Raw genomic sequence first — 22,932 nt, forward strand, 5'->3', positions numbered from 1 at the left:
GATTTTCATGAACTATATGAAGTGTCCTTCAGGCTATTGTGTATATTTTTGGCTTACTAAGCACCACTTTACTGGATCCTCAGCTGCACTATTGCACTACTGTTTGTCATTGTAGATATAACTTGTTGTAATTCTAACTTGATACATCTTATTTTGTATTGTATTACAGTAGTATAAGTTGTTCTTACTGTAAATTACACTGTATTTAAATATGAATCTTGCATTGTAACCCTGTACTGCCCTGCAACACCTGTGAGTCGCCTTGGATAAAGGTCTGTGCCAAATAAATAAATACTAATAATTATAAGAATGCAGAATTATAATTGTTCAGATTAAGTCCCTGACTGGAACCATAGCCCCAGTTATAGATATAGTGAGTTGCTGGTTCTGTTTATAAAATCATTAGCATGTTATATGTCCCTTTGTCTTCTTGGCAATGTATTTGGTAGTAGTTTATAAAGCACAACTGAGAGCAGATGCCGCGTCTTGTTTGTAGTGGGGGAGGGGTGCTGGGAGTCACGCAGTCTGAGGGCCTGAGCACATTCAAGTCCAACATTTGTTTGAACCATAGAAACCAGAAACACTGGTTAGACTCCAAATAAATAGGTTACTATATTATTTATTACTAAGTATAGGCCTATGAAAAATATAACCAATTTAAAAAATAATGTGGTACTACATAAAGCATTTAAAAAAATACAGCGACATATGTAATACATTTCGCTATTTTATTACAATATTAAAAGACGTATAACTATTTAACACTCATGCACGGCCACCACATATGGGGACAGACGCAACAACTCTCCTAGTGTTTACATGGGGACTATGGAAGACGCAAATGCATGAGTCTCATGTGAGGATGCCATTATTTCCCCATATAAAGCAATGAAAAATGAATAATTGTAAAATATATTTATTAAGTGTTCAAAACTACACGTTTCAGTTGTTTTCAACATGTCCTGCATGCCAGATTTGTGTTTGTTTATTATTTTATTGTATTCTATCTGTAGGCCTTTTTAAAACATTCGCATGTTTCACCGCGTCCTCGTGTTACTCAAACCGGTTACAGGGGGTTTGCGTCTATTTTGCATAATTATTCATACACCCAAGCCTCAACGACGAATGAAAAGAAGCCACCTTCTTATGAATTATTCAGTGAATGGGCGTGGTTAGTCTGCTATATAATCCTTCCATTTTGACGCAGTGGTTATCAAACGGCCACAACGAAGAAGGGGTTGCTTGTGATTAGAAGAAGGTGAGTGAAAAGAAAAAAAATAATTAAGTGCTTGTACTCAATAGTTTTGTCAATGTTGGTTAAAATATCCAGATGTATTATATATTGTTAAAATATCCAGATGTATTTTTTTATATATATAGTATTGAATAGCAAGAAAATCGAACGTAATGTCGTGTAATGTATTACTTATTGCACAGCTAATAGATACAAATGATCGTAACTAATTGCAATGTAACGGTGAAGTAAGTGTTGGGGAAGGAGTTTGAAAGAGACGCGACGGTTCTTCTTCTCCGAACAAGCTAGTGTGGTGTGAGGGTGGGGGAAGCACCTAAAATGGCGGACAGTTCGGGCAATGCTTGAACAAAGAAACACGCCCTTTTTTGTTGGCACTGCTAAGGGTTCCCTCGACGATAAGATGTAACTTGTAATATTTAGTGCTTCGAAAAATAGCCAGATATTGTGGAACCTGAATAAATAAGTAAATAAAGGGTGGCGCTTAATTCCTGAATGTCGGTTTTAGTTGCGTCGCTGAAATGTCCATTTCTTGATCGTGACGCAGTTTGAATTTCCCGATTGGAGTGTTTACTTCGGTACACTTTTTAAATGCAAATTTAGCGCTAGTTTATTTTATTTACGTATTTATTTTGCAATTAATTAAAAGGTGGTTTAACTAAGGAAGAAAGGCCGACCGCCATGCGTGCGTGGTGGGGGATGGGTTACCCGCCACGAGCAGCGAAGTAGGTCGGATTAATTTGCCGCGAAACGGAATTATTTATTTACAATAGATTGTGTTCTATATTGCTAACGTAATTGTTTTTTCCTCTTCCAGTAACAAAATTCCAAAATGTCTGACGAAGGAAAGCTTTTTGTTGGTGGACTTAGCTTCGACACAAACGAGCAGTCCCTGGAAGACGTCTTCTCCAAATATGGACATGTCTCGGAAGGTATGTTTTTAGTCCTGTTTTGTAAATTAATGTTTGGCCAAATATGATATTGTTTAGAGTATGTTGGTAGCACATAGCATTCTAAATACGTATTACTTACATTTTTTTATATAAATGTAAGTGAGTGGTCTCCTTCGCCCCCTGCAGGCTGTTTTTAGACGACCATTTTGAATTGCCTTTCTCTTGTTACAGTTGTGGTGATCAAGGACAGAGAAACCGGTAGATCTAGGGGGTTTGGTTTTGTCACGTATGAAAACACAGAAGATGCTAAGGATGCTATGATGGCAATGAATGGAAAGGTGAGATTTAATTTATATATTTTTTTATTTATTTTTTTTCCCCAGTAATTTAGGTTCTCATTCTGTTTAAATGCAGCACACTCCCCCATTGCTCTATTAACTGCCTGTTTTTCTTCCAGTCTGTTGATGGCCGACAGATCCGGGTTGACCAGGCTGGCAAGTCTTCAGGAAACAGAGGTGGTGGATACAGAGGCGGCTCTGGGGGCGGACGTGGCGGTGGAGGACAGTACTTCAGAGGTGGCAGAGGTGGGAGAGGTAAGGGGTGGCAAAGATGCAAAAGTGCTAGTCTCCTTTTTGCTTTAGGTCACGCCCTACTTTTTATTTACTTTTAGAAGTAGAATTGCTTGTTAAAGGATCCGTTATAATTTACCCTCCCCTTTTAATTTTCAGGAGGTGGAGACAGAAGCTATGGTGGTGGTGGTGGCGGCCGTTTTGATAGCCAGCGAAGCGGTGGATACTCTTCTGATAGAAGTTATTACAACAGGTAAACCACAATTTAACTGCACTTTCAGAAATGGTTTGTGTGTCAACCACAACAAACCACCCCCCTGTCTTGTAAATGGTTTCTGATTCCTTTTTGTTCCATTCCTCAGGGGGCAGGGAAGTTATGACAGAGGCAACAACTACAGAGATGGCTATGACAGCTATGGTAAGTTTGAATAACAGTGAAGGGTGGGTGGGGGGTAGCGAATGGGGAGGGTGTATATTCTTTGTATTCTGAAGCAGCGTTTGATCAGTTTTAAATCTATTGATTTCCAATGTTGACTGCAAGGCAGCATATCCAATCTCAGACCTGCACTCGAGTCCTTTAATTCTGACAGTCCATGTGAATCCAGCTAAAGGCACTATCCTAATTCCACCACAATTTGCACCATTCTTGGTTAAACCATGTTAAGGAAGAAACAGAATTCAAGTCTGCCAAACTACTGTATTTGATCTTGAACAAAGGGGTCTGCATTTGACGATTTGCTAGCCGTTAAGGATGTCCTACATCGTAGCCTAATTCAATGCAAAGTGTGGTCAATTTCTAAGCTCATTACAATCTCGAGTAATCCAAATCGCAATGGCCTGCATCTTGCACAAGTGTAATCGCACATAGAGGAAACTTATTCATCTCCAACAGAATGACCTGTGTTTAACTGTCTAGGGGATTGATATGGGGAGGAAGTAAAAGTAATAAGTCAGTATTTATCCGTATGCTTCAGTGCCTTTACATCTGTACCTGCTTCTTGTCCTCAGCTACACACGAATAAAAAATCCTTCCTGGTTCAAGATCCTCTCTTCGGTGGCTGTGTTTATAAAGATATAATCTTCGAAGAATCTGTTTTTTCTAGTGTCTTGTGTTTAATCTGTAGTTTCTGGTTGTGACCTTGTCACACGCAGCCTGACCGCTTCTGATAATGAAACAAAAACCCAACTTTTACCTTGTTTTAGCTCCTGTATTTCTAACAGCTTTATTAGCAGTTTATCTTGGTTAAATATTTCTCATTTAAAATTGAGTGTTAAGTCTTCCCTCAACTAAGACTTTTTTTTGTTTATTTTAAGTGAGGGGAGATTTTTACTTTCTAGAGTTATTTTGTTTAAAGCATTTGAGCACATTTCTCTCAATAGAAGCTTGACAAGCTGTGAAATTTATGTTTAATAAAGTAAGGTTTTATGCACCTTCAGATTACTGTAATGCATTCCTTTAGTGTAGCAAGGTAGGAATGCAACCTGGGTACAGCCATTTCCAGCAAACCACCTTGATCTAGCTAAAGACATTGTGTATTTACAGTGTTAGAGTGGATTACTTTTGGGCAACTTTGTCGTTGGGTAATGAATTGGCTGGCTACTTAAATTTGCAGTGGCCCAAATTTCAGAGGCAGTCTGCTACAGGCTTTACAGATATATCACTCTTTGCAACATGTACGTTCTGAATCCGATCTCTGTAATAAACTTGACAGAAGTTCCTGATCTTCAATATGTACCTACCAAACTGTCCCTTTTTTTTCACTGGAAAAGAAAATTGTGCTTTTGCGTTCTCTGTATCAAACATTGAAGAAACTTATTTTGTAATTTTTGGCTTCATGAAGCCCATTAAACAACTGGTTGAATCTGCCTTGCTTCCTTGTGCCTCAAAAGAACTGTTCACATTTCTGTTTTACACCAGCGGAGGGAGGGGGTGATGACACACTCGCCAAGATGGGTGTTGCCAGAATATTAATGAGAATAGCTGAAGGGGGAAGTGTGAGTGGTGTAAGGTAAAGGGAGGGGGGTGGTAGATAATAAATCCTGGATTTCTTTATATAATGTATGTAAATGCAAGTCTGAAGACTAGGGGGTCTCTAGAATTATTTTGCGTATGTACTGCATGTAGAATCTGTAGGAAGAGTGTTTTATATATTTTTGTCTTGAATTTGAAAGTTGTAGAAATGGGCACTTCAGTAGTTTAAAATTACTGTTAGGGGAGTATAGGGAAGACAACTTTATTTTCAAAGTCTAGAATTGACTGTCCATACTAACTTCACACAACTGGAACTGGGGTGTTATAATGCCTAATGACATCCAAGAGTTCTTTGCTAGCCTTTGGAAAATCAACAAAGTCCTTGGAGAAAGAAGTGTTGTGCCTACCTACAAGCGAATCCTCTCAGATGAAAGCTGCTCTCTTGGCTAGTTCATATGTGGAGATAGGCCTGTAATTTGAGGTAACTCCTTTTGCTCTCCTGTTCGCATCCTTCCAACTAAGTTCTCATTTTGAAAAAAAAAATACTGTTCATGAGAATCCCTCTTCCAAGATGTCAAAACTGAAGTCCTGCACTTTAGATCCATTTTGTTCTTAAGCATTTACCAAGCCACTTTGACTGCATGATACAAACTGCAAATAGTTTCTTCTGTTCAGCTGTGTAGTTGGCCATAATCTGAAACAACTCCAAACCAGCACCCCGGTGTCTTATCTGCTGGTGGTGCCTAAACCTTGGGACAGTGAGCCTCAATGTAACCTGGAAATTGATAACCAAATTCATGTGCACTAGCAAACGTAAGGATGATTCTCTTGACTTTCAGTCCACCCTCCTGTGTCGCATCAGCCACGTGTCCTGTTGTAGCCTGCCTTTAGAGGATCTTTTTATTTATGTTTTTCCCAGAAAAGTTATCCCTCTTGCATAGGCCTACATTTTATGTACAAGCCTATTTATTTTCTGGTGTACAGTCTCCCAGTGACTAGCAGATAAAAGCCTGCATTTTTGACAATTGAAAGCAAGTTTAACTTTGAACATATGCTCTCAACAGCTCACATTTAATTACATTTTTATTTTGGGGTTGGGGTAGAGCTTTTAAGTGACTATTCCTTTTGGGTCTATCATTTGAATATATACTTTTAAATTTTAAATGCAAGTACTTGCCTATAGAAGCCCACGCTTGTTTTTGTATTCACCTTTGTACATGGCCACTAAGGCTTTTGTTCTGGATAAAACATTTGTTAAAGTAATATTCAGTCAGTCAAATTGGGTTTGTTTGGTTTTTTTTTCTTTTTCTTTAAGTACAGAAATTCTATCCTATGTTTTATAGAAACTATACTAGATCCACCCCAAAAGGTATAGCCACTTAATTTTATTTTCTTATTTGGCAATACCAATTTATTAACTTGGAGCAGAGTTTCTCCAGTGTGGTTGGTCCTGGAGCTGGGGGTTAAAAACTAGGTTCACCTGGGTCTTAATCCATTGCTCTGACCACCATCATATTCATGGATTCCGTATATCCCAACCATAGTTTAGTGAAATTGAGTTGGTGTTCACAAATGTCCAGATGACTAACAATGCAAAACTGCCACCAGAAACCAAGTACCTGTAAAATGTATACTTGGTGGTCTAAAAATGAATACATGTGTATTTAAATTGCATTGATGCCCCTTTTACATATTTGAGTAATTTGTTTAATACAAGAAGAAACTCGAGGTATACAAATGTTTAGCAGCATTTGTCAACCTTGGGTTCTGTAGTGAAGTTAAAGTACATGACTTAAAGTAGTCTTCATGGATTGGATGTGAAGTTTTAATGTCTGTTTCTTTTTAACTAGGTTGATCATTGTATTGCCAATGGATTGCTAGTGATGTCCTGAGCAAAGATTTGCTGCAATGTAGGAGTTTTCCTGTGAGCTGGTACTGTTGCCAACCAGGTTAGTATGTATATTGTCCATAAGTTTAAAATCAGTGTGTTTGCCTGGTTCTGCTGAAACGTGTGTATTTTTAGGGAACTAACTTCAATCTGAGTAGGTTCCTTCGTCGTCCCATAGTCGCACTGATTCTTTGTTTTTCTCGGGTATGAAGACTTGGACATATGTAGGGCCCTCTGTCCTGTTTCATTTAGATGTTTCTGATTTATTTCCTGGTGTGTTTGTTTTGTTTTTTTAATGGATTTTTTTGGTTTTAAAAATCTGTAATTTGTTTTGTATTTTATAACCACAAGTGTTTTAATGCATTGACAGCAATGATTAAGCTAGAAATGCATGAAAACATGACAACCCTTTCTAACTGGTCTTAATCAAAGTGCTTTCAGAAAAAAGGGTACAAATTGGATTGTTTAGTAGTTTTCTTTAACATGAGCTGAACTATAACATTTCAAAATAGATTTGTTTTCCTTAATTGACAAATGTAAATAAACCTAAATATTTAGATTTATTCTAATTTATTAGACACTTGGGATATCTCCCTGAGAACTTTGAAGAAAAAAATGCAGCAACTAGACCCTACACTCTGCAGTAGTCATTACAGTACTATCTGCTCAGAATGACTTGTAAGTAGTCGTTTTCTGCCCCCGAGCGATTAACGGTAGCTAGCTAGTAAGTGAAGTGGCACGGGAGGCAGCGCTTTTTTACAGTTAAAATCACGGTTGTGTTTGGTGGCGGAGTGGTACAAAAATAGTTTTCATGCATTCCCATGACGTGTGTTTCTTGAAGCCTCTTGTCATACAAACAGTGCTATTTTTCAATGTAATTAAAATCTATACATGTATAGTTTGTTTAAACTGATTTTGTGGTAATGTCCTCAGGTGCTTAATTCAGTTTATTTTTTTTTTCTCTGAATTCTGCAATTCCGTCCATGTTCTCAAATGCGGATTTCATAGGGCCCTACATATAGTTTGTATTTGTATAGTTTTAAAGTGTCCCCTTGAGTAAGTTTAACAATGTTGGATTTTAAAATTCTGTACAAATAGCAATGTGCAAAGGATCAACACAAGTATTTTAATAAACAAATGTGTTTTGTGATTTGGTTTTTCAACTGCTCTTTGCCTAGTGTGTAGTTTGTGAATGATAATTGGCATGAAGGTGGCATATTAAAAAGCTTTTTATTTCAGGGTGAAGTTTGGTAGAGGAATGGCCCTCCAGTCACTATCGCCAGAGACCCTAAGGCTTCTGGCACTGCATGCACTGGGGATGGATGAACTGCACTTTTGAGGGCTAATCTTCAGTGTGATGTGGTGGCTTTTATGCAGGGTAAAAGGCGTGGAATAGACTCTACGTGGCAATTATAGGATTTAACTGAATAAATCGTCTGGGATTCGCTTTTGAGTGACACCTTTGATTTTCCTTGGTGCCGTTCTCTTAACTGCATCCAGATCCACCCAGAGGCCTTCTGGTAAGGGAAGATATTGCTTGTACTTCAATGCCTCTTGGTGAAGCATGTCTTTTGAGACATGTAAAATGTTTAAGTCTTCTGTTCATCAATAAAGAATGATTACGTTTTAAAGTTGTGTGGGTGTTTTTGTTTTTTTTGTTTTTTTTTTCTTTTAAATGCAGTCATAATACCTTAAATGGGAGTATACTCTGCAAATAAGCTGAATGATTCACAACTGTTTTACCTCAGGAAGTGTATTCACCAGGTTTAAAGAAACATGTAAGGACATTTATTAAAACTAGTTAAATGCAAATGCATCGCTTCTCTTGCTTGCCTCCCCCACTGCCATTCCCCCAACAAAAAAAAAGGTTCAGTTTAGCCATCAGGCCTGTAATAGTGTTGGATCAATTGTATTTGGATCATTGTATTTGGTAGTAGGCTAGTTAGTTGGAACTAAGGAGATGATCCTTGGACTAGCACTGCAGTAGCTAGTAGTAAGTGCAGAATTTAGGACCACCAGTGATCTCTCAAATTTAGAGCACAGTTCCCTCACTTTTCTTGTATTCAAGAATCTACTAAAATGTATGCAACATATTGGAATCCTACTGCAACCACTGAGTAAGCTATAAAGTCATTGATGGGTTTGAATTACAAATTCATACCAAGTAGATCATCCCACTGTGTCCAAGGAAATGCAAGGATATGGCCAAAAGTTTTGTCTCGCCTAGAATCTTTGGATTGAGACAATTTTAATATATATATTAACATAATTTATATCTCTATTTAAAATCTTGTAAATAAAGAAACTACAAAATATTGCAAAAGTCTACCGGAAGCCATGATAGTAGTACAGTATTTCATATTGATTTTTGAAATGTCACATTTTTCAATTTGCCAAGTATATGGGGAAAACTACAATGCGGTATATAATATAATGTTACCGTAAGCTTTTTCGGCAAGTTTGACTCGACTTTATGAAGCAAAATGTTAACAATTCTGAGTGGGGGTGCCTTCTACTTGGAGCTTTGTGTCTCTGAAAATGCTGCAGTAATGTTACCTCTGTTTCAGGTAAAGTTGACAACAGCAGTATGCTGTCGAATAAACTGATCTCTATTTCACAGGCCCACAGTCAAAGATTTCTACTCCAGTGCAATTTGAGGAAACGTTGCACATTTAAAGTAGTATTTATGGATATGTTTGGTGAATTTAACAACGTTCATGTTTTAGTCCTTTTGAAATTAAAACTCCAGTTTCCTCGGACCAAACAACTCGCATAACAAGGTTAACTCTGCGGGAGGGAGTATGTGTAAATTCTTAACTCAACAAGGTGATAATATTTACATCTAAAGCAGTTCCCACATGAGTGGGATATCCTGGATGGTATTTACATAAATCTACATCTCTTTGTTTGCTAAAAAAAGATTCCTCACGCAATTGGAGGTAAAATGAAGCATAGAGGGTGTCTGAATTGAATATTGTTAACTCCACAAAGCCCACAGATTGGCACAGGGTCAGATTTCACAGTGGTCTTTGTTCCTGTTAGTAACACCCTATCTCACATAGAGCTGTGAGATTTTTTTTATTCAAAAGTTGGGGGGGGGGTTAAACTTTAAAAGGCTTTACTATGCTTTTGCGCCACTGGCAATGCAAAGTTTGAAGAAAAATAAAATAAAACACAATATTTTATTTCTTGTAACATTTTAAATTGCACCACATGTGCCAATTCTTTGTTAAATGATAATGTATTGAACCAAGTCCTTTATTTTCCTATATTAAAGCTGTGTTTCGGCTGTCCGCACTCGTAAAAAACTAAAAAATGATGTCAGAATTTCTTCATCTCTTTATTTGTATTCTTTATTCATTGATTATGGAGGACCTCAAGCGGCCGTCCTCAGTGTTTAACATATTGCACATTCCCAGTGATATTTATACCCAAACAATACAATGATTAAACATTATTAGCCTATGAGACAATGCATTCGATTACTGATAAATTACATAAAAGTAATTATAATTGATACATTTCCCACCAAAGTAAACCTTAACAGGTTTTGCAACATTCCTCAATTTACCTCAATGGACTATAAACTGAATTTCCCCCCATTTAACTATACAGAGAGCATCGTAATTGATCAGCAGTTCCCAATGAGCATTTTAACAAATATAATCCATCAATACATCCAGATGTTGCTTCAGAATATGTATATCTTTTTTTAATTAAATAATTGTACTTGCACCAACTACCAAACCCAAATTTAAAATTGTGTAGCATGTTTTTTAACCTTCACTCATTTGAACAGCTGAAGGTTTTTACTGGTTAAGACTCAGAATAGCTGCCATATACATATCTATCTATCTATCTATATATATATATATATATATATATATAGTAGCGTGCACGGGGGAAGGCAGCAGTAGGGCTGGTAGGTGACATAATCACACAGAGACATAAGCCCGATATACGCTCCATGCAAAGGAGCCGGCTCTTGTACAGCGGTATCGGCGCTATGCTGCAGTGCAAGAGGTCCTGGGTTCGCGCCCGCCCTCTGCCTGTGTGTGGATTGCCTTGCCCTGTGATGCGCCTGCCTGCGGGAACCAAGATCGCTACAATATATATATATATATACATTTTTTTAATACTGATACCTATAAGAGTAAAATCAAATACCAGATACAGGAAGCAGTTATAATTAAGAGCAGTAGTAGAATCCGGTAAGGTGTGAGGCAGCTCCGTGCAAGTACAAGCTGATGCAAGTACTGGTATAATTGGTTCTAGTGGTGTTGTAATTTCTAGGCTTGATGGGATTGATCTGGGGCGTTCTGATCACAAGGCTACCCCCTTGAATATAGCTATTCCTCTTCCGCCATCACTTTTCGTAACATTAAGTCAGTTGACCCCGATAGTCTGTCTGAGGCATTGATAAACTGGCCTCTTCACCAACCACAGTTCTATTCAATTGAGGAATGTGTTGCTCACTATGATAATGCATTAACATCTATTCTTGATGATCTAGCCCCTCTTAAAACCCGTACGGTCTCCTTCACTTACGCTTGCGCTTGGTACACTAAAGAACGACGCTCCTTGAAGGCCGCCGGTCTTCGTTTAGAACGACAGTGGAAGAAATCTGGTTTGACTGTCCAGCAGCAGATTTATGAACAACACCAGGTTGTCTATAGAGCTGCCCCTAATCCCACCAGATCACCATACTATCCCTCTGTCATTGAGAGAGGGAGCAGAAACCCTAAAGCTCTTCTTACCAACTTTAAGAAGCTGTTACAACCTCTCCATAATACTGCTTCCTCAGCATCTACCGACCAATGCAATATATATATATTTACAGTTTCTTTCAAAATAAGGTTGATAATATCAGTAATCAGCTACTCCCTTCTCCCTGTCCTGACTATACTGTCCTGTCAAGTCCTGTTTCACTGGTGTCTAGGTTATCTCACTTCTCTACTGTTGATGTTGCCTACGTTTCTAAACTTGTCAGTAGAATGAGACCCACGACTTGCCTCCTGGATCCTCACAGTTCTAGTGAAGGCCTGCTCTTCAGCCTCAGGTCCTTTTGTTACCACATCAATCAATGACTCCTTGGTATCTGGTATTGTCCCACCAGTGTTAAAGATTGCTGCTATCACGCCAGTTTTAAAAAGCCTGACATTCTAAATAACTACTGGCCTATTTCCAATCTACCTTTTTTTTATTATCTAAGATCCTTGAGAGAGTAGTCTCGTCTCCAGTTACTCAGGGTGTCCCACAGGGCTCTGTTCTGGGTCCCTTACTCTTCTGTATTTACATGTTATCACTTGGACAGATTATTAGACGCTTTGGCCTCAGGTATCATTTTTGTGCTGATGATACACAGTTAGATGTGTGCACGAAACTTGATACAAGCGCTGCTACCTCTGTACCAGTCAGCTGCCTTTGTGATATAAAAATTTGAATGCCACAGTTTTCTTAAACTAAACTGTGACAAAGCAGACATGATTTTAATCGGTTCCCAGCCTCTTGTTCATAGAGTTGCTCATTTTAATTTGGATATTGGCAATGTAAATGTATCTGCTTCCACTGTTGTACGTAACCTGGGCGCTATTTTTTTATTCTTTGACGTTTGAAGCCCATATTAAAAATGTCACTAGGGTGTCCTTTTTTTATCTCTGCAATATTGTACCGATAAGGCCCCTTGTATCTTTCTCTGATGCTGAAAAACTGATTCACGCTTTCATTACTTCTAGGCTTGATTATTGTAATGCGGTTTTTATCTGGGGTCTGGAGTTATAAACAAGTTGCAATATGTGCAGAATTCTGCCGCCGGTGTTTAACCCATAGCATCTCGGGAACATAGTACACCTGTGCTTTTAAAACTACACTGGCTCCCAGTACGATTCAGGGTGGACTTTAATATGCTCCTCGCGTATTAGTCGCTCCATGGCACTAGTCCGGATACCTGCGAGACATTCTTCATGACTACTCTCCTGTCCGCACTCTCCGGTCATCTTCGACCGCCTAGTATTACCAAGCTACGGTCCATGGGAGACGGAGCTTTCTGTAGAGCAGCGCCTTATCTCTGGAATGCGCTACCCAGCTCCATAAGAGACTCAGAGACTGTGGAGATTCGTAAAACTCGCACTCTCAAAACGCATCTTTTAAAACTAGCTTTTAAGGAGCTGTGTTAATGCTGTCTCTTACTTTGTTGAATGAATTTTTATTACTGTAATTTATTTATATCAGTTCTGTTAAGCGCTGTGGGATTGGAAAGGCGCTTTATAAATACAGTGTATTATTATTATTATTATTAATAATATTATTATTATTATTAGAATGCATGTATATTGTCATTATGTTCTATGAAATGCTTCGTAACTGGTGAAGAAGTTCCATCTTTTCTCCGGATAGCAGTCTCGTGTTCCCCAAGTCGAATTTGCAATTATCTAATAATAGTTGTTCCAACGTATCGTATACCACAGGGACATAAACGATCGGTAATATGCGTGCACGATATCGTGTCCCTAATTTGAAATCACTTCTCAGTGCTCGGATGAACAAAGATACTTGCCAACATTTGGAAACTGTTCAGCGGGTCATATGCATCAAACACATGGGAGGAGTCACACGCAAAACAACACTTATTATCATATAATAGACGTATCCCTCCCAAGTCAACACGACCCGACCACCATGACACTAAAAATAGACATGATGAAGCGTTCTTCCCTTTGTATAAGTTAGTTTTCACAAACTCTGCTGTGCAGAATAAATGATTTTTATTTTTCTATGGGTAAATACCGAGACTTTCTTCCTTTGCATCGGGACACGGGGCATTTGCTAGGAAATCGGGACTGTCCCGACCATAAAGGGGCTGTTGGCATATGAACAAATGAATCTAAGTATAATTATAACATAAGCACATTGCTGACAAGGAAAGCAAAGCGGTAGACACACAATAGAAAAAAAACTGCAGATGGAGGATTAAATCAATCCGCTATTAAAGCAGATATGTGTGCAGTATTTATTTATATATTGTGACTGTTTACCCTTCTATTAATACGTGCAAACAAGAATGCACTAGCTGTAATAAAAACGAGATTGGTCCAGTAACACGACTGAGGCACGCTGTTTTGTTTGTATATATGAACCATGGCATGCTGAAACTGAAAGTGCTTCCGGGTAAACAAAGCTAATATATTTTTTTTCTCGTGGATTTTAACAGTAGGATATTTATAATCTTAAAAAAAAACTTGCACGTATCAAATAACAGAGAACATTAAAGTGAAACAAAGAGATTCAGAGATTATTATTACAGAAAACGCTGCGTTCCTGTCTCTGCCGCATTACGCTTGCAACAGCGTCATTCATTTCCTGTATGGCCCAAACAGAAAGAAATTGCAGGAAAAGTCGTTTTCTTTTCTTTTTCTAAGGAAAAATAAAACTGGTATATTCATTAAGCTCCGTATGAGACTACTGTTTTTATTTAAACGGACTATGAAACCCCCTCACAACTAAAAATAATACGCTTTTGTCGTGAAAATCACGCAGGTAAGCGCGGAAAATGCGAGTAGCATCCAATAAGCATCGTAAAATACCAATGAGCCTAATAAACACACACTACAAGGTTAGCTACGAATTTTAACATTAGCACGCTTGTTTTTTTTTAAATCCGTTTTGCAGCAGACTATATCCACCCTTACAAATTGTAGCTAAAATGTCTTTTTCTCTCTCAATAAAATAAATGCCAGTGTAGGCCTATTGTGTTAAGAAATGTAAGGAAATGTATTAATAGGTTACAATAGAAATGCAACTTCTTTAAAAGTAAGGACCGCAAAAACATCCACACATTGATTTCGTAAAGCGACCGTGAATATACACACGCCGCATATGTAATAATTATTATTATTATTATTTATTTCTTAGCAGACGCCCTTATCCAGGGCGACTTACAATCGTAAGCAAAAACATTTCAAGCGTTACAATACAAGTAATACAATAAGAGCAAGAAATACAATAACTCTTGTTCAAGTAAAGTACAAGTTTGACAAACCACAATTCAATAATACAGCAGGTAATTGTGATAGTTACATCAGGATATGATTAAATGGTGATAGTTACATCAGGATGTGATTAAATACAAAGTACTACAGGTTAAACACTTGGCAGATTACAGTATTCTGAAGTACAGGATTAAATGCAGTAAAATAGGGGCTGATAAGAGCAAAATAAAGCACATTTACATGAAGGGTGATAGTGTCCCAGGATAATAATAATATATAATTTTTTTTTTAATTGCGGGGACGTTCTGTATAATTTAAAGTTAGCGTGTTATATTATTGTGTTTTATCGGTCTTTTCATATTTGATTGTGAAAGGCGCTTTCTTTGTTCGAGAACAGAGCATGTGGGGCAGTTTCCCGAAATACGACCCCGGTGTAAAGTTAAGCGATTGGGGGAGGGTGGGCATCTGCCGCCGCTCCTTTAGAACCCGCCTTTTATGTAAATCTCTGAATGGCGATTGGTTAATTTTTTTTTAAAATGGCATGTCATATTTATGTTAATTAGGTAGGCGTGGCATCAGATTTGCGCTATAAAAACTCTCTCGCGCGTCTCAGTCAGTCCCATCTCCTCTGCAGCAAGAACTGATTTCTACAGGTCAATATAAAATACACGGTAAGGCTAGTTATAAGCATCTTTTAAATACCGTCGTTGAATATACACTGAATTAATGTAAAGTAACACATTGGGTATTTTTTTAGTATTATTTTTTTATATAAATAATGATATATTTATTATTGGCTTACGTATATGGGTGGTTGGTTTGTTTTTCTCGATCCATTTTAAGAATGTGTCTTTATCTGAAATAAAAATACGTTGATTGGTTAAAGTATATTGGTATAAATTAGAGAAAGAAGCTACAAATGTCGTTAATAATAACGGCGTGACGCAGCCGTTCTGTGTAAGGGAGCGAAATGGCGCCGTTTGGTTGAGACGGAACAATAGACAAAGAAGAAGAGGGGATTCACAGAGAGGGATGAAGGGGGCGAGAGCTGGGACGTGTTTTACCGGAGAGGGTGGCTTGTCTTAATTACAAGAAATAAATCGAATTAACGACGGCTACACTTTCTCTGGGGGTTTATCCGGCTGTTGTGAAAAAGTGCGGAACTGGAATCTGAATCTGAAACGTGTTTCCACCTTTGCAACAGCAAGATGGCGGGTTCGAGGAGGGTCGAGCTGGCGATTCACGGACTGCAATTTTATACCGTGGATCGGGCTAGAGTTAACATTTAATTTGTATGTTTTCTGCCTAATTGTAACTTGCGGGAATTACAGTATCTTCTATTGTACTAACAAACTTTTCAGTGTTGGATGCGAGGAGAGAGGCGGGCTGTGGCGCTGAAATGTGTTTATCTTATTGTAACGGGGCGGAGCTTGGCTCTTTAATTAAATTAATTTGTGTTTTTTTTTTTGGTAACTAATTGTAGTGGCATTGCATATTTTATAGTTTTTTTAATGTAAATTGAATGTGCCACCACGTGGTGGGGCGGGCATTTTGGATTGTTCTAGTTGAAGGAGATGAGGCGGGTCGTGCCTTCAGAAAATGGCCGCTGATGGAGCTGACGTCTTCTCGCTTCAGGAGTCTCTTACCGAGGGGGGGGCGGGAATGTGCGTGTATTTATTTGAGGGTTTAACATAATCGACTGCAATTCATTTACAATTTAATTTTAATGTTTTATTGCGACAAGCAGCGAACACTGAATTCTTTCACACGAGGAGACGATAAAACCGGCCTAGATATATTGTTATAAACTAAACATTTTTTTTTTTTTTTTTTTTTTTTTTAGTAGCTCTACTCCAAAATGTCAGACGAAGGAAAACTTTTTGTTGGAGGCCTGAGCTTTGATACCAACGAGCAAGGTTTGGAGGACGTGTTCGCCAAGTATGGACAGATCTCTGAGGGTGAGTGAGAATTAAACATTATATTTCAGTAACGTCAAACCTCAATGGACCATGCACTATACTTTTTTTAGGCAAAGTAATACAATTGCCACGCTTATATTGGAACTTTTTTTAATTAATCACTTAACCCAGTCATAGCACCTGGAGACCAAGTGGCTTACCACACTATCGTGTAACATTAATCTGTGGTGTTTTACAAATTCATGTGCATTTGTTTGACTTTGACCACGATTTTGCATTGCATTAATTTGCTGACATGTGTGTTCTGTTTCTAGTTGTTGTCATCAAGGACAGAGACACGCAGAGATCGAGAGGCTTCGGTTTTGTTACCTTTGAGAACCCAGATGACGCTAAAGACGCAATGATGGCTATGAATGGAAAGGTGGGCGAGGTTTAGGTTATTCTTTTGAGGGCAGTTTCCTGTTTAGAATAAAGCGTGCTTCACCTTTTTTAAAGAACAATGTTCGTACAGGTTTGTATTTGATTTGCTTGAGTAGTGCACACACAATTACTACCCCCTCCACCTTGTGCGCTTAACTCGAATACATGATCTAGAAAAGGTATTTTGATCCATGACCTTCCCCCTTTTTTTCCCCCGACTCCAGTCTGTTGATGGCAGACAGATCCGTGTTGACCAGGCAGGAAAGTCCGGTGGTGGTGGAGGAGGATACAGAGGGGGCCCACGTGGTGGTGGCGGTGGCGGTGGATTCTACCGTGGCGGCCCCAGAGGTGGTGGAGGAAGGGGTGGCCGTGGCTTCTCAAGAGGTAAGCTTTTCTTCTTCTTCTCCTCCTCCTCCTCCCTCCCCCCCTTCTCCGAGGGTAGCTTCCTTCTTTGAACCCTTTTGTTGTGAAATAGACTTGATAGTTGTCTTCCCTCCGTAGGAGCTACCCGAACGATCATCCATACCCCTCGCCCTTGAAAGACCTCAAACTACTTTTTAATCCAGCCGTTTTATGCCAGAAAGTGCTGCTGCAAGTTTTTGCGCCTCGTGGTGCTCATAAAATTTAAATGCCCTACTTGAGGCAGCTTTTTCAGAGCAGGTTTTATTTTTTTTGGTGCAACTTGCAGTTGCACTTTTACCATCGACTCATATTAGTGTAGTGACGGTGCTGTGGCAGGATGATTGCGTTTTCTCTAAAAGCAACTCCGCTGGGTTCTCTTATGTAGGGGGTGGTGGTGGTGGTGACAGAGGATACAGCAGCGGTGGACGCTTTGACAGAAGTGGGGGATACTCCTCCTCTGACAGAGGCTATTACCAGAGGGATCGGTAAGTTACGACTAGTTAGCATGGCCCGAACAGACTTCCAAAAGCACGTTTTCAGTCGTCGGATCCGGGCTAACGGCCAATCTGCCTCTTTTAGGGGACAAGGAGGTTATGGTGATCGTTCAGGTGGCTCCTACAGGGACTACGACAGCTATGGTAAGACGAACAAAGCGCTCCAAAAGCTTTAACTGAAGTGTGAGGTCGTAGCGAGTTCTTTTTTTAAGCACTTTATTATATTTTCACTATTCTAGAGGTTGCAAATTTTTTGGCATAAATTATTCTAACAGGGCTTCGTAGTTTTGAAGAAAGCCTTGCAGTATTTCGTTGTGGCATTCGATTTTGCTCAGATACCCCCCCCCCCCCCCCCACAGGATTGGTAAATGCCACTCTAGACCCATCCGAATAGTCTACCTTTCGATTTAATGTAACTGGAGAATCTGTTTTTAAACCACTACTCCACTAGTTCTGTTGCTTGAGTTTCCCCTGCCAGCAGCTGCAGTATTTAAACTTAAATGTTGCCGAGGTTTAGTCTCGGTACACTGCTAGTTTCAGTATTCAGTTTGCCCTTCCAGGCGCTCTTGTGATTTCATGCACTTACTGGGGGATAAGGGGGCGGGAGTATTTTGTCCATGTGCTTCAGTGCCTTTACATTTCTGCCTGCTTCTTGTCCTCAGCTTCACACGAGTAAAAATCCTTCCTGCATCAAGACCGACCTTCCAATGGCTGTATTTAAAAGATTTTTTGGAGCTTCGCAGAATCCATACTTGTAGTACCTACATGTGTTTTATATTCTTGGTTTGTAGTATCAGTTCTGTCCTTGTTAAACGCAGCCTGACAGCTTCAGACATGAGAATGCACGCCCTGTGTTACACTTTTTCATTTTTTATAGGGTTTGTTTTAAAGCTCCAATCACCATTTTTAGGTTTCTCAACCTGAATTGTTTATTTGAAAAGCACTTTATTTCCAAAGGCTTTTTGTTTTTTAATTTTCCCCTTTGACCCCCCCCCCTGTTTTCAAGTAGTCCATTGGATTGGGTGGGGTGAGGGGGGGGGGAGAGCATAAAAAGCAAGAGGGAGTAAGTGTCAACTTTCCTTTTTAGTCATTCTGTTCTTGAGAGTTTAAAAAGGAATTTGAGCAAACTGATGTTCTGAAGAAGCTGAACAAGCTGTGGTGTATCCTAAAGTTAAATTGAATAAAAGGGCTCAATGCCATTCTGGTTCTTGTAATGTATTCCTTTAGTGTGTCAAAGGTGGGCTGCAACCAGGCTGCAGAGATGAATGCAGACCACCTTGATGCAGCTAAAGATTGAAAGAGGTGGGGGAGGGGGGGGGGGGGAAGAGAGAATTTAAAGATCAGTAAAAAGAAATCGACTCTGCTTTGTGTATTTACCATGTGCACGTCCTGTCAACAAACAAGGTTATTTTTCTGTAACGTGAAGTGTCAACGATATGGAGTTGAGCAAGTATCTACTAGTTTAAAAAAAATAAAAGATAAGTTAAGAAATTCTTCTTGCAAATGTATCTTTTATATACTGTCCTTTTTACTGGAAGACAAATGCATATTCCAATCTAAGCATTGTATTTTGAAGTGGTTCGGAAAAACTTTTTTTTGTATTGAAAACATTTTTGCTTTACGAAGCCTATTAAAAGATCGTCTGAATTTACTATGCCCGTTTCGACTGTAAAATGATTCAATCACTTGTCATTTGCACAACACCAAAGGTATGAAGAGGAGTAATTTCTGCCCAGCAGTGTCAAAAGATGTACCTGTATATACAATGGCATTGTGCATGGAACAGGGTTTCCTAGTAACTTAGGAAGCCACATGTTTAAGTGAAGGATTACCTACCTTCTCTTTCTAGACTAAACAATTATTCCCTGCTTGCTTTTTTTTTTTTTTTTTTTTTTTTTTAAAGACCAAAATAAACTGTTAGTTTTCTAATGATGCAGTCCATGCAACAATTGTTGTTTAAATAACTGGATGGGACAGCTAGTACTATTTGTAACTTTGAATAGATTGTATGTTTAATTATTTGGGGCTTGTCCTCAATTTTAGTAGCACTGAATTGTAACTTGGGCAGAGAGACAGCCATGTGTGTTTTACAAGTGTAGGGATGACCTTGCATATCAAGTTAAACATAACTGCTAGACCAATGCTTGAGCCAAGGGGAATTGCTTGACTTCAAGGCTTCGAGCATATAGTTTAGAAGCCAGTGGACTTTACAAGTTGGGGGGGTCGGGGGGGGGGAGGAGCATAATCTTTAATATTGCACACCAGTTTGTTTTATATATCTAAAAAAAAAATTAAATCTCAGAATTTCTGCTGAGGTTTCTATAACCCTTCACATCATCTAAAAGTTCTCTGCTTGTGCTGGTGGGTGGGGGTCAACAAAGGCCTTGGAGAAAGAAGTGTTGTGTCCTACCTGCAAGCGAATCCTCTCAGATGAAAGCTGCTCTCTTGGCTAGTTCATATGTGGAGATAGGACTGTAATTGTGAGGTAACTCCTTTTGCTCTCATGCCAGCATCCTTCCTTTTAGTTGAGGGCTCATTAGTGAAAAGATTTATTTATATTAAAAGCCAATATAGATTTGTCATTTGGGCAATTTAGAAGTGGAACATTTAAAATTCATCTTTAGAAATGTTTTAGTAAGTTAGTAAGCATTTAACTGCATGATCAGTTTCCTACTTGCTGCAGAATTGTGTTAATGTCTGTCTAGGCATTCCCCAACCACCTGTAATAGGTATTCATAAAGATTTAAATCTGATACATCTTCACCTATAGGAGTAAGGGCTAAGTGCTTTGATAAGGAAAAAAAGAAAGACACTTGAATGTGTTCATTATCCCCAGACATCAATGTGTCAATACACAATGGTGAATCAATTGCTTAATATGCACAATGCTTAGTTTCCTTCTAATTTTTTTTTTTGTTTTTCTTCTAGAAAGCCTTCCTTCATATTTCCACCTAAATAAAATTGTGTTGAGACCTGTTTTAATAGCAGCTGAAGTGCATTGCTTGTTTAGATTAACATGTGGAGCTGGCTTGGAAGTAACCCTGTTTTTTTTCCCTTTACAAACAGATGATTACTGAGAGAAGCTGCTGGCTCTTGCACTGGAGTTGTTTTTTGAAGAAACAAGCCGGGCATCAGCGCTGCAGGCATGCTGGAAAGGTAGGTATTTCTCTCAAGAACCCGATGAATTGCACAGCGATTAACCTGGCTGACACCTGGCTGAGTTCACAGACCCCCGTTATCACTAATCTTGTACCTTTAAGTAGTATCAGGTAATCCAAGATTAGTTCCAGTCAGGTTCTGTGAAACTGGTCAGTTGTGTAATTTGGGAATGTGTAATCTTATCCCTGAAAAAAAACACTGGCCTTCCTCAGTTTAGTTCATCAGTTCTACCTATAGTCCCAGGGATAGAAAGGATGTGTAGAATAATACATGCATGCAGTCATTTCAGAGGATAGATGGAAATTTTCAGGTTTGAGTCCCACATGTCACAACTAAGGTGTATTATTGAAATGCCCAGATGCCATGAATTTGAGCACAGAAGCTGCTGTTAAAGCTGTACTGAACTGACCTCCATGAGTAGGGTTGCTGTTAGTTCATGCAACGGTAGGGAGTGAACAATTCATTTAACAAGCTCCTGATCATGCAACACAATTGAGGGTAGTTTCAAACACCCAGGGCTGGCTGCAGGACCCTGTTTCAGTGGTCAGGATGGTTGTGGTTGTACAGAAACATCAAGGTCAGAAGGCTGAACTATGGGAGAATGTGCTGAGCAGGGATTCTGTTTTGGTGCAGCTGGCTTTTAAAACATGCAACAGAGAAAATGCTACGTGAGGCGCGTTTTTCCTATTGGCAGAACTGCAAGTTGAGGTTTTTGGCAGTCCAAACAACTCGGGAACATCCTGTCGTGTGTCTTCAAACACGATTTTCCAATTGCAGTACTAAAAAGTGGCGGTGTCTGTCTTTCAAGTATAGTGACTAAACCATTTTTCTTTTTTTTTTTTTTGAAACAGGTGGAGGATGAACCTTGATGATGATCCCCCTTCTTCTGCAAGTGCAGATGAGCTCTTATCTGCCCAGGAGGGGAGGGGAGGGGAGTGGACTTCAAGCTCAGTCTTGCTTACAAATGAGGGGGCACATCAGTCTTGTAAAATACTTTCATAATGAACCGTCTAAACAGCATCTAGAGAAACGTTGTTTGAGCGAGGGAGGACCCTTTTTGAGTTTAAGGTGGCTATAACAATGGTGTCTGTACTTTGGACACTGCTGTGTAATCAATAGCATTGAAAGAAAAATGAAAGTTGACCTGTTTAACGGTGTGAAACTGATTCTCATCACTGATGCCTTTTCATTTGAAAGGTCTAACATAATTTGTCTTCGACTAACAGTACAGATGCATGTAACTTCTTCAACAATAAAAAAAAGTAAAAAAATGAAGCATTTGTTTGCTTTTGTTAATGGGATGTGTATTCTGGCTTCATGGTTACAGGATAGTCTTTTTTAATACAAATAAGTATACCAATCTTGAGCTTTGAATCGACCACAAAAACATTGCAGAATCATATCCTGCTATACTATTATTTGTTTATTTATTATTAGTTTATTTATCAGACACCTTTATCCAAGGCGACTTACAGAGACTAGGGTGTGTGAACTATGCATCAGCTGCAGAGTCACTTACAACAACGCCTCACCTGAAAGACGGAGCACAAGGAGGTTAAGTGACTTGCTCAGGGTCACACTGAGTCAGTGGCTGAGGTAGGATTTGAACCGGGGACCTCCTGGTTACAAGCCCTGTTCTTTAACCACTGGACCCCACAGCCTCCTTATACACTTCATGGATTTCATTGTGCACCAAACTAAAAATAATCCCAGTACCAAATTCTCGGGAGTCGGATTTGATCAATTTATAGAGTGCCTTAATAAGCCTTCGACACAAATCCAGCATTCTCCTTACAGTGGAACTCAGAATCTTCACCACTGCCTTCTCAAAACCTAGAACATGATGGCGCTGAAAAAAATACACCTGAGCAGTGAAAACACTGCTCTGAGAAAAGTGAGTGGCCAAGTGAGTTGGTTCAGTTCAACCCCAATAATATCCAAATAATACACGCCGTTCACCTTCCTTTCCAGGGTCC

General features: G+C 39.1%; 2 protein-coding genes across 6 annotated transcripts; both read left to right on the forward strand.

Moving 5' to 3' along the window:
- Window positions 1–1,117: 1,117 nt before the first annotated feature.
- LOC117966214 (cold-inducible RNA-binding protein B-like) lies at window positions 1,118–8,205 on the forward strand. Of its 3 annotated transcripts, XM_059013940.1 has the most exons (8): window positions 1,118–1,258; window positions 2,070–2,184; window positions 2,377–2,483; window positions 2,603–2,738; window positions 2,874–2,967; window positions 3,077–3,132; window positions 6,537–6,635; window positions 7,814–8,205. In XM_059013940.1, exons 2-7 carry the CDS (start codon window positions 2,085–2,087, stop codon window positions 6,539–6,541), a joined length of 498 nt encoding a protein of 165 aa, XP_058869923.1. In that variant the 5' UTR covers window positions 1,118–1,258; window positions 2,070–2,084; the 3' UTR covers window positions 6,542–6,635; window positions 7,814–8,205. The 3 variants fall into 3 exon arrangements, with proteins under 3 accessions (XP_058869923.1, XP_034767773.1, XP_034767774.1); XM_034911882.2 differs by lacking the exons at window positions 6,537–6,635; window positions 7,814–8,205 and adding an exon at window positions 3,723–4,580; XM_034911883.2 differs by lacking the exons at window positions 6,537–6,635; window positions 7,814–8,205 and adding an exon at window positions 3,723–4,580 and having other exon boundaries at window positions 2,603–2,729.
- Window positions 8,206–15,104: 6,899 nt separating this feature from the next.
- LOC117966354 (cold-inducible RNA-binding protein B-like) lies at window positions 15,105–22,231 on the forward strand. Of its 3 annotated transcripts, XM_059014007.1 has the most exons (8): window positions 15,105–15,233; window positions 16,406–16,520; window positions 16,796–16,902; window positions 17,126–17,285; window positions 17,689–17,788; window positions 17,883–17,941; window positions 20,864–20,953; window positions 21,808–22,231. In XM_059014007.1, the coding sequence occupies exons 2-7, from the start codon at window positions 16,421–16,423 to the stop codon at window positions 20,872–20,874; spliced, it is 537 nt and encodes a 178-aa protein (XP_058869990.1). In that variant the 5' UTR covers window positions 15,105–15,233; window positions 16,406–16,420; the 3' UTR covers window positions 20,875–20,953; window positions 21,808–22,231. The 3 variants fall into 3 exon arrangements, with proteins under 3 accessions (XP_058869990.1, XP_034768160.1, XP_033903848.3); XM_034912269.2 differs by lacking the exons at window positions 20,864–20,953; window positions 21,808–22,231 and adding an exon at window positions 18,460–19,448; XM_034047957.3 differs by lacking the exons at window positions 20,864–20,953; window positions 21,808–22,231 and adding an exon at window positions 18,460–19,448 and having other exon boundaries at window positions 15,133–15,233; window positions 16,409–16,520.
- Window positions 22,232–22,932: the final 701 nt, after the last annotated feature.

Source organism: Acipenser ruthenus, chromosome 47 (assembly GCF_902713425.1).
Source record: "Acipenser ruthenus chromosome 47, fAciRut3.2 maternal haplotype, whole genome shotgun sequence".
Taxonomy (NCBI): Eukaryota; Metazoa; Chordata; class Actinopteri; order Acipenseriformes; family Acipenseridae; genus Acipenser; species Acipenser ruthenus.

Bases quoted from the DNA above. Each gene is read 5' to 3' on its own strand.
- LOC117966214 (XM_034911882.2), top strand. From the start codon at position 2,085: ATGTCTGACGAAGGAAAGCTTTTTGTTGGTGGACTTAGCTTCGACACA. The intron at 2,484-2,602 runs GTGAGATTTAAT...TTTTTCTTCCAG, and splicing joins TGATGGCAATGAATGGAAAG to TCTGTTGATGGCCGACAGAT. The intron at 2,968-3,076 runs GTAAACCACAAT...TCCATTCCTCAG, and splicing joins GATAGAAGTTATTACAACAG to GGGGCAGGGAAGTTATGACA.
- LOC117966354 (XM_034912269.2), top strand. From the start codon at position 16,421: ATGTCAGACGAAGGAAAACTTTTTGTTGGAGGCCTGAGCTTTGATACC. The intron at 16,521-16,795 runs GTGAGTGAGAAT...TTCTGTTTCTAG, and splicing joins GTATGGACAGATCTCTGAGG to TTGTTGTCATCAAGGACAGA. The intron at 17,286-17,688 runs GTAAGCTTTTCT...TCTCTTATGTAG, and splicing joins TGGCCGTGGCTTCTCAAGAG to GGGGTGGTGGTGGTGGTGAC.